The sequence below is a fragment of the Spodoptera frugiperda genome, chromosome 28 (assembly GCF_023101765.2).
Source record: "Spodoptera frugiperda isolate SF20-4 chromosome 28, AGI-APGP_CSIRO_Sfru_2.0, whole genome shotgun sequence".
NCBI lineage: Eukaryota > Metazoa > Arthropoda > Insecta > Lepidoptera > Noctuidae > Spodoptera > Spodoptera frugiperda.
The window spans coordinates 3320428-3332211 of record NC_064239.1 but is presented as its reverse complement, the minus strand read 5'-3'; the positions used below and the strand labels follow the sequence as shown (position 1 = coordinate 3332211).

At 34.3% G+C, this 11784-nt stretch overlaps 1 protein-coding gene across 1 annotated transcript; it reads right to left on the bottom strand.

Moving 5' to 3' along the window:
* Positions 1-3983: 3983 nt before the first annotated feature.
* Positions 3984-10658, bottom strand: LOC118265571 (endothelial zinc finger protein induced by tumor necrosis factor alpha-like). The gene is made up of 10 exons (XM_035578511.2): positions 10454-10658; positions 9871-9996; positions 9036-9360; positions 8708-8803; positions 8320-8424; positions 8112-8244; positions 6621-6851; positions 6061-6172; positions 5489-5718; positions 3984-4339 (listed from the first exon to the last, which is right to left on the bottom strand). The coding sequence occupies exons 1-10, from the start codon at positions 10592-10594 to the stop codon at positions 4093-4095; spliced, it is 1746 nt and encodes a 581-aa protein (XP_035434404.2). The 5' UTR covers positions 10595-10658; the 3' UTR covers positions 3984-4092.
* Positions 10659-11784: the final 1126 nt, after the last annotated feature.

The following is an 11784-nucleotide window of genomic DNA, read 5'->3' as shown; positions in this document are numbered from 1 at the left end:
GACGCTCCAGGCATTTGTACCTAACGCCGACACAACTATTTAATTGAATAGTTATCTGTGTGTAACTAGAATATGTACAAGAGCCAAATAGAAACTTGGCTGGTTAAATATCTGCGAGTTAGGTACGTATTTAAATTTCCTTATAATCAATTCAGATACATAATTATGTAGGTAGATACATTCCAGCATCGATTTAGGTAAACAAGATAGCGATTGCCAGCTAAGCCTTTGCGTGGGTTTTTGAAAACAGTAAATATTTACCCACGCAAAAATGTGGAATTGAAGCTAATAAGACACCTTACTCAGCTGTAGCGCTTGCAACTATGCAACCAAAGTGATCCAAGAGCCCTGCAAAGAAATCAAAGTTGCTAACAAAAAAGCTTACCTACCATAAGTACTTGTCACCTGCCCGCTCTTTAGTCAAACGTAGGCCGCCTGTTGTCCGGGGCTCTGGTTCGAAAATCAGGAGTAGGAACGGGGTGGTTTTTAGTCAGTAAGAGTCTGACACTCCCGCTCGCCTCGCCCAAGGCGAGAGAAGTCATTGGATAATTTTCCCCCTAAAAGAAAAAAAAAAACACGCGGGCTATTCTACCCCAGTCCGACCCTGGCTCTCTTATAGTGGGTAGTAAGCAGTAACGCACGCTTAACAACAAACATTATTTGAAAATAGTTAAGGATTTACACAAATAAAAGAATGTCGAACTTCCTAATTCGAATTCTTGAAATGAGAAAATAAAATCTTTGAATCGATACTGTCCAATGCTTACCTATTCTTTGTTGTCATGGCGACCGACGAGACGTCGAGATGGATGACCCGTGAATATGTGAATAATAATGATTGTAGTTTGTATAAGATGTTAGGATTCTGTCTGGCTGGGTAAATGGTATAATGTATAAGGTAGGTAGGTACCTAATATTATGATTAAAATAATGATGTGTGAATTTTCGATGTGTAAAATTACGTCTAATAACCGTCGATAAGATCGGTAATCTTTAACCTCAGTACGAGTTTGCTTAACGTTTAAAGTAATCGAAACGTTACCGCGTTCCGCGCTCCAGATTGGTTGGCTCCAATGAACCAACCAATCAGAGGACTAAACGCGGCAACGTTTCGACGTCGTTAGATGTAATACAATCTTACACTAAGCCCTAGTGTAAGATTGTTTTACGTCTAACGAGGACGTCTTCTGTGCTTAAAGTTGATTAGGTAAAGTTAAGCTAAATAGAAAAAGTCGCAATACCTAATAGCAGACAAACTGGTGCTTTAGGTCATACGCAGACTCCATAAAAAAGAAAAGATTACTCCCTATAGTAGTACCACTTACTCACCTGTTCTAAACAGACATAAAACTTACATTTATTTGTCTAGAACTTTCTATACAAAAACTAATAAAAAATATCGCAATAAGTATCAGTCCAGACGAAACCAAGTGAATAAATGGATATTTCTGTAGCCAGAATATAAAATTCACCCAAACAACATTTTTGGACAGTTGCTTTAAAAAATAGTCTTACATCTTAGAGCTCCTTCACATTATCCATTCACGGCAGCAGCGACGCCGCGCGCCTTCGTGCGTGATGTCATTTGTTAACAAATTGATAGGCATCCAATATACGATACATACGTACCTACCTACACAATAAAGTACATACATCTTGTAAATAATTTTCTTTTCGAGTAACATTGACATGTTTGTTGAAAAATGTCGTATCTTTTATGAGTTCGGGCGACCTCATAGGTCTCCTTCTCTCCTCTCCTCATATATCTACCTATTATTTCATAGTTTAAGACTGTTCTGAAAGATTTTTAATGGCTTCGCAGACATAGTCTATCATTCTGATTAAATGAGAAAAACGTCGATAAGAAGCTCTAGCTAAGATAAACTAAGTATTTAATAAACTGTATTTAAAAATAGGTAGGTATTTATGTACATTTTAACGAATTTCATAAGACAGATCTTTATTTAGGTACGGATATAGATAAGCAACTGGATGTAATCACTGCTCTCGTATCACTTCACGAACACAGCACGAATGAAAACGACACCTCGAAAAATAGCGTGAAAACATTTTTGAGCTTCATAAAATGTTTACAGAGTACAAATTGCCTGTAGTGTCTACTGGCGGCTTGCCACGGAGCACGCGACAACGTGGTAGCTTTCGGCACTTAGCGAGAACAAAACAGAGTGTCAACCGCGACGCGGCGACGTGAGCCGCTTGTGTGAAATATCCCTTATCTACAGTCACTGTCAATTCCAAACGCTCGCTCCATTGAATCAAACCATTACGAAAGCTATCAGAGTTAATTAAATTGTTTATGTTTGCGTATCCCATAATTAGACAGTGCAAACAAGAGCTCCACACCTAATTAGAACTGTTTATTAAACTGATGGCGAGCGGTGCCGTGCACAAAACGATTTGATTGATTGCATCGGCCAATGAAAGCAACAAAGTTATTATTTGCTATTTTCGACATCAATGCACAAATATTGGGCTTCGATCCGCGAAGTATGAAAAGGTTCTAAAAACGATTTTTGCTTAGTCATCCACAATTTGTCAACAACACACTTATTAGGTGGACCTATTCCCAAGACAAGAGTGATAATAAATTAAAGTTAATTATCATAAATTATAAAGCTCAGATAGCAAATTATCCTCATAAACAGTCATGACGTCGTCGCAGGAGCGTCGAACTGTCACGGCTATGAGCCACTAATTCATTATGCTAACGAGACGCGCTGCCTCCGACGGTGATGGATTAGCCTTTCTCCCCTTCGCATAAACGCGAGGACGAAAGGAAATGCGTAAAAAATGGACCAATAACAGTGTATGCAAAAGTTGGGCGCTCCCCGACGTAAAATATTAGGTTATTGAAATTTTCCAGACCCGTAGAGCGGAGTAGACAAGACTGCTAACACGGCTCCTTCTTACGTAGTGAAAATAGCATTTCGCTGTAACTTTGCGACGTTTTCTAAGAAAATAGAAGTGGTGAATTAAAATGAACTGCTCTTGCTTTTTCTTTGAAGAGATTTTGTATGGGTTCCTACTGTGTATCTAGACACACGGCAGTGTGTCCGCCAAGTTCGAGCAAAAAACCGACACACCGGCCGTGGGTTATATTACACGAACCATTTCGGGCCAAGTTCGACCCACCTATAACTCAAAATCTATTTTATCTACGCATATGAAATTTCTAGTATCTGTCGAGATCTACTTACTTATCTAAAATACAAAATTTCATTAATGTACCTACTGTAGGTCTTGAGATATTGACGTTAGAAAATCGCTATTTTTACTATACACTCACTGACTGACTCACTCATCAAAAACCTAGACCACTTCCAATGGTCGTATTGACTTGAAATTTGGCATGGAGGTAGGTCTTTAGGTCAAAGTAAAGGAAAAAATCTGAAAATGGCCAAGTGTGAGTCGGTTTTAAAAATAATGAAGGTGTAAATTCATACCCCTAAGGAACTAAAACAAAAAAAATATCTATATTTTCCAATGGTCGTACCGACCTAAAATTGGTTACGAAGGTTTGTATTTAGTCAAAGTAAAGTAAAATAAGAAAAAAATAAAATAAACCTTACAAAAATAAATGAAATCCCACCCAAAACATAAATGTGAAAGGCTGCCAAGTTCGATAATATTGGAATGCTTCGCCTATAAAAGAAGTGAGATCTAAATAAGTACCAAGTTCCATACACAGACCTCAGTTAAAAATGATATAACTTGGCAAGTTTTAATAGAAAATTATATACTTGACTCATTGCGTTTAGTAGGTTTATAACAAAGTGTGTGAAAACTTGCCAACTTGTTATATCATTTTTAACTGAGGTCTGTGTATGGAACTTGGTACTTATTTAGATCTCACTTCTTTTATAGGCGAAGCATTCCAATATTATCGAACTTGGCAGCCTTTCACATTTATGTTTTGGGTGGGATTCATGTAGACTAGACTAAGAAAAAAAAAACGACTTGACTAAATAATCACAATCTTTATTAATGACCTACTTACAACTACATAACAAAAATATTTATCACAATAAGACATGCTTATACCAATAATCTCACCATTTCTCCTCCAATAAATCACTTCGGTTCAGCATTGTCATTCTTATGCCGCGACTGTAAATGTGCCAACATGAGTTTCTTCGAGTGGAAAGTTTTTATGCAGTTCTGGGCGATGCAGGCGTGACTTCGAACGCCAGTGTGGACCGAAGAATGTCTTTTTAATTGTGACGTAGTAGCAAATGTTTTGGTGCAATGAGGACATTTATGTGGATGAAATCCTGTGTGCTTGTACATGTGGACGTTTAAGTGCGTTTTGTATTTGTAGCTGTTGAAATAAGACAAAAAAGATATTAATGTTTGACTAAATCATATTGTTTGGGAAGTTGGGCTTCCTAAATTTTCAAATATAAGTAAGTAGATTTATTTTATAAATTTCGCTAAAACTGCTCGTAAAAACATGTTTATGCACATCAAATTTCGCTTTAGAAAAAAACTAAATAAGCACAAAAGTTACAATAACATTACTCATCAACATAAAATATGTGGATCTTCGGGAGCAAGATTTTTTTCACATTAATTATTAGGTACAAAAACCAAATAAGTAGGGAAGATCATCTCAATGTCTATTCTAAGAATATCACAGCACCCGATCTGAATGCAAAGATCAGATTCAAGATAGAACTAACTGAAACTTCGAAACTTGGATACGTGAACTGTATAGGACTATAGGCTTTAAAGTGGTTTAGAAACTTAGTCAGACAATACTATTTTCGTTTGGATTGACAAAGACGTTTTCAGAGTCCTTGTTATATCTCCATTAGGTAGACGGCATTAAGCCTTACGCTTTGAAACGAGCAACTAGATTTAAGTCACTCAGTAATGTCTAATTCTATTTTGAGGTTTCATAAATGCCATTGAAAGGTCGTAGCTTTGCAGTGAACTTGGAGCTACGAACTACCTAGCGGGTTACTGGAGCTCCGGCTTGGAGAGCAGGAGTCTCTCGCCTGTGATACAGGATATTGGTCCTAGTACAGGTATTCTAAGTTTGCAGAGATCTATGATTTCAATTAAGATGTTTATGTGTACTTTGACTATTTTACTACAATGAATAAAGATTTATTTATTATTCATGTATACACCGAGTTATAAATACCGCGTCTAAGACAGGTCTATTTTTTCTCGGTATTGTTAGACGACGAAAATCAACTAAATGAACGTCACTAGTGTAATCTGTGTTACCGACACCCCTAGCTGTCATGCATCGTGCTGTCAGCTGTCAAATGTGACGGGTAGATACATTTTCCCGCGCTAAGAATTGTAACAGCTAACGGCGATTCTGATTGGAAGTTCGAATGCGCATGCATACTTTTTTCTATAGTTGTCTTGAATAAACTTTTAAAACTGTTAAGTGTTGAATTTTTATTTAAAAGTATATACAAACAAATACACAAAAAAATGAGTATGTTTTATTTACCTGGCTCCACAGATATCACACGTAAAAGGCCGCACATCGCTGTGCACAACCATATGCAAGCTCAAACTATTGCTGTCCGTAAATGCTTTATGACAGACTTCGCATTTATGATTCTTCTCCATACTAATTTTCCTTTGGTGCACATGTAACGTATGGTAACTCTTGAACATTTTATTACAGTGTGTACATTTTAATGGCTCTGATTTTGTGTGTACTACGTTTATGTGAAGCTGAAAGACAAAAACTAATCAGTAAGGCCTTTAACTTTTTTTAAATATCTTTTGGTTACATTAAGGATTTTTCTCATTGTTCTACAAAATATAATACGGTCAAACGGGGTGAATAGACATAAGAATAGGTTGAATAGATGTTAGAACATTTTCACAACATTTATTTACCTATTCTATTCATTCTAGAATTCTATTCATCCCGTTTTAGGAAAGTAATGTTTCACTCAAAATATATATTTCTTATGAATTTAAGCTAGCATTTAAAATCGGATATTAACTATAATCAACTGACAGAATAAAATGGTTTAAAATAAAATAAATTATTTGAAAAAATAAACTCACCCCTAAATACCTTTTGTTTTTAAAACAGTTCCCGCAAATATCACAAATGTTCTGCTTTATTCCCAAATGGCTTTCAATCATGTGATCCTTTATAGAGTACTTGAAAATATATCTGCAGAAAATAGGAAAGACAACGATAAAAACAGCGGACCTCTCTTTTAAATCACTAAACAAATTGGAGGTACAGGTATTAATACCATCGGAGCTGCGGACTACGTAGAGGGTTTACCGGGGCTCCGGCTCGAAAAGCAGCAGTAGGAACGGGGTGGTTTTTAGTCCCCCCCCCCCGCCCGAAGGCTGGATGATATTCCCCTCTTTAAAAAAAAGGTATTATACCAAAATGAACTAAGTGTTGTTTTGAGTTTTCTCATAGTAAAACGGCGTGCAAGCAAGCTGTGAGCCGGAGCCCCGGTAAACCCGCTAAGTAGTCCGCAGCTCCGGATCAGGCATCAACCCTACTGGGCTCAATCTGTGGTGGTCTGATGGCTATCCATAGGCGCTGACAGCTTACCATTAGGTGACCAGTCACAAATATTGCCCTCTTTAAAAAGAAATCTCACCCTTTTCCACATATATCACAGATGTATTTAGGAGTGCTGTGTTTCCTTCTTTCATGTTTTCTCCACATCAATAGTTTGGGAAAGTCCTTATTACATTGTGCGCAGTACCCACCAACCTTTCTTAAATGAATCTTTCGGTAATGGAAGTGCAAGGACAGTAAAGATGGTAATGCATGCCTACATATGTGGCAAACATAATGCACTTTTCCTTCTCGTGGGTAATGGTAATACCTAAAACATTATCAAATTCAAAATCAAAATTATCTATATCACTTTAGATACATGAGGGTTTTCTACTGTGTCAATAATGGATTAAATTAGAAACACATAAGACATTACATTATTTCGCAAAAACGTATCGTTAATGTTAGATATTACTTTTATTTTTTTCCAATTAAAATCATATAATAATGTATGAATTGAAACCTATTTTTACGCACACAAGAACTTTTATAACTGGCCGTAAACAATAAAAAAATTGAATGATGTTCGATTCGATAATGTTTGCCGCCTAGAAAAGGCGGGAATTTAGACGAGTTATGCTCTATGAGGCTCTACGTTCGAGTTATAAGTAGCTTAGATATGAATGTATCTTAAAATTGTAACTTAATCTATATATTAATACGTGATGCAAAAACTTTGGACCTCCTTTTACGATAATTGCGCGGACGTAGGAGCATAAAATTTGGTACACTTATAGTTTATGTGTAGGAGAAGTACAGAACGCTAATATTTTTCAAAAATAATGCTTATAAAGTACATGAAATCAATAAATAAAACATTACACACACATGCATAGTATCTGATCGTATTTGACAAAACGTCAAAATCGATAGACATTGCGATGATATTCTCACGTCTCATATGAAAAGAGTTTTATAAAAGAGTTTGAGTTAAATAAAAATTATCCTTCAACGTACGTTAAGTGGTATTGTAAATTAAATCATATATGGTCGAATTTCGGCCACTAGGCGACCACTAGTAGACATTAAATCATAAAATAATATGTCAAATAAGTACATTCCTAAGAGTGGCCTGCTTTTATTCCTGTTAAATCGCTTAAATATACAATGTGATAGGGGCGAGACTTCTAACCCGTTAAGGCTGAGTACTACATCTAATTTTATCGACAAAAAAAAATTGTACCCCTAATTGAAAATATTGAAAAATAGTGATTTTTTCGGTAAAAATAATTCACAAATGATTTTTTTTCTCACCAAAACATTATCAAACATATGAAAAAAGTAATGAATTAGTTAGCCAAGGTTATTAGCTACCGTTTGTTGTTTTTTTTTTTGTTTCTACGACGCATACAACCTTTGATATCAAAAAAAGTAAAAAAAATATTAAAATAGCCATAACTTTTAGGGGGAGGGGATTCGACCACTTCGACCCCCGACTTTTGTCGATAAAATTCTCGCCCCTATCACATTGTATAACAATCAAAACCTAGGTAAATAAAAGTAGGTAGATAATACATTAAAGGTTTACCTATGTGCCATTATAGCTGCTAAATCGACACCAACAAAATCACATACTTGACACGTCAAATCATTATTATCCCAGTGTTCGCTCAGATGTTTAAATAAATCCTGCATGTTGTCAAAACTATGGCTACACAGACCTACAATATAAAAAAAAAGATTCAAGAACAAAAATCAACCTTAATATAATTACAACACATTTCATATTTGCTTACCACATGAATAAAGTGAATTGTTCTGAGTTATTGTCAAATTGTTTTGTGTACACATTTTATCTTCAATGTCTTTTTTTACATTAACATTACTATCATATTTTTTACCTGAAATAAATTAAAAGTTAATAAAAACTGTCCTATAAGAATGTCAATATTTTTTCAGTAATAATGTATCAGTTTGGTATTCATCAAATGCCTAAATGAAAAATGCCTCATCCAAGTATAATTAAAAAAAGGAATATTATGTTTAAATATCAAAATTGATTGATATGATGGTATTGCAGGTGTCCATGGGCGGCGCTGATCGCTTACCAGCAGGTGAACCGTCTGCTCGTTTGTGCCCTATCCCATAAAATGAAATAAAATAAAAAAAAAAATCAGTACATACCACAGTTATAAACAAAGTCAGGAGTGCACCACGGTTTCCTTTGATGTTTCCTTGTCCGACAGGTTTTTATATGTTTAAGGTAAGAGCCCCATTGTACTAAAATATTTAAAAAAGACATAGTAATAAGTTATAGAGTAGATTCTAGTGACAACAATTTCAAATGTATTTCTTTTTCCAGATACTATTAGTGTTAATCGCTACAATAAATGTTAAAGTGCAAAGAATATTTAAAAAAAAGAAGTGTAAAGCAAAAGGTAGATAGAATATAAAAAAGTAGGTTTATAAGAACAACTATATTAACTACCAACTTTAAAAACAAAATCCTTACAATATTTCTTGCGACATTTTTTACATGACCACAATTTTTTGTCTACTATCACCGCACTCTCATTAATTTTATTACTTTGTACAATCTTTGGCAGATTTTTCAATATTTCTACATCTTTTGATTCCTTTTCATTGTTTGCTGCATATTTACTTAAATTATCATTTTCTTTGTGTTCATTTTTAATCTCGATAAAGTCATCCGCATTATTATCGTCAGGTAAGAAGTCGTAGTCATTGTCAGATGATGTACACAATTTTTCTGATTTAATTGTAATCTTGTCCTCTTTGGTATTGTCAATACAATCAATTTTAATAATGTTACACCTCTAAAACAAATATGGTTATACTGTATTTAGTTGTATATTATATTTTTTATATTATATTTGTGTGCATGTCTTCTGTTGAATAAATGCTTCTTGTTTCTTTCTTCTATTTAAAATATTAAAGTTTGTTACTATGACCACATGTCAGTTCAAGTAATGTACTACATATTAACTTGTTTACAATACACATAGTAGCTAGTTACGGAATAAAATAAATATGAATTATACAGTCTAACAATAATAAATATGAAGAAAAAAATGTAAAGTCACCTCTGTTTGGCACCTACTAACTCCTCGACAAACAGACTATCCAACACATAAGAATTATTCAATTTGAACCAGTAGTTAGTTAAGGAGATTAGGTCATTGAAATATAATAAACTCTATAACATTCCCTAGTTTAGATAAAGATCAACTTTAAATTTGTTAAGCAGCTCTAAGAGTCCATGTGAGTATTACTATGTATTAAACAATGTTTTAAGTAATTATTTCTTGAATAAACTTAATACTCACCACATCTGATGTCAAAGATTCCCATAGTCGGTGTGATTGTAGACATTTCTCTTTAAAACATATAAACTTCTTTATGTCTATGGAGCACATTAGACATATTACTTGTTGCTGATCTTGAGCTGATAACTAAAACAATAAAAAAATGTGGTTTAACCTCTTGATTTTACGGGACACAGTAGAATATACTCTGTACCTTGGTGTTAGGTTAAATGTGGGTTAAATAAAAATGTAAATTTAAAAAGAATTAGATCTTATATCTTAAGTTTTTCCACTCAGCCTCCAATAACCAGTACACTTCTTCAATAATGTTTGTTTTGAAATAAAGTCTGTAGCAGTTCACATTTATTACTGGCAGACTGCGATATTAGACACTAGGCATGCGATGGTATAATTAAATAGACTATTAAAAGAAAAAAAAATATTTCTTGTTATACACATGTTAAACCTCATTTTGTTAACCTCCTCCATTGTTTACTACATTGAATAAAGATTTAGAGGTTATTATTATGCAAACCTTTAATGAATCTAGTAATTGGGCTTTAAAGAAGCTAGATAAAGTATGAAATGTAACATAAAAACTCACTTTGATACCAAAACAAAACTCGAAACGTTCGAACCACACACTGTCTTCATTTAAGAACACAAATTGTTCAACATTATCCGTTGTAAATAGGCATATTCGACACGTGTTGTGTATCTTTAAATTTCTAATACTTTCAGACATTATTAGGATTTACTATGAACACTAGAAATATTAAATTAAAATAACCCAAATAGAGGCACACTATCAAAACAATACATTTTAGACATTGACATTCAAAATGTCAACTTGACAGTAATTTGGTTTTTCAGCCAATCAAGTGCTAGTAAAAAGGATCAGACTATGTTCATTGGTTAAACCTTAAAAAGGATTGTCAAACGTTGCGTTCCAGTTTCCTTTTGTTACATTTTTATCGTAATTATTTTAGTTTATTTTTAGCATTAAAAGCATTTTTTTTTATTATTTCAATTTGTATTGTGCTTTCGCTGTTCGTAATCTCTAATCGTTAATGCGTAACATACTATACATAAAAAACACCATGACTGTTATAGTTTAATTTGTGTTACAATTCATGCCGATGCCTACATTTTTTGTGACTACTAATTTTCATCATCATTATCATCATCAGCCGGAAGACATTCACTCTTAAACAAGACCTGTTGTTGAAACAGGCCTCCCCCTTAGTCCTCTACGTAGGTTAATAGTGCTACGCTACGACATTTCGAATGTGCATAATCGACACAATGGCTGGCTATTGTGCAACGTGTTGTTTGATCAAATTCACAGTTCGATGGCCGTACGGGACAAATCCCTTATAAGAAATATCACAGTATCATTATAGGTAACGAGAATTTAGTAGATATACAGAAGATGCAATTGCACTTCACCTTTTGCATTGATTAATGTTTCCATAGTGTGCTCACACACAAACTGTCCATTTAGTAATTAATAAACTATGTACCTTCATACCAATCCTTAGGGATGGCGCCTCTTGACTGAGAATACGTTCATAGAGAATGTCAAGTGCAAATTGGTAGGTAGACTTAGCAAGGCAAATTCAACAAGACCCATAATATTTCAAAATCAGCCTCAAATCCTCCAATTTCATGATCTATAGCTGATTCTGCGAATTATTCAAGGAAAATGAGGCAAAAGTGTGATAAAATTGCTCAATTTATCATACTAGTCAGTTTTTCTGCGTTCAATGGAGGGAAACGGATAACTTTAAGCGTTTACATTATTCTACGAGGAGCAAAAACAGAAACCAGGCTAACCCTTCCCTTTCAAGTCTTTGAATGATAACATTTTCGTTATTTTTAATTTGGCCGGCAAAGAAATATCTGTTAGTTACAGTCATAATGGGCACTAATTAT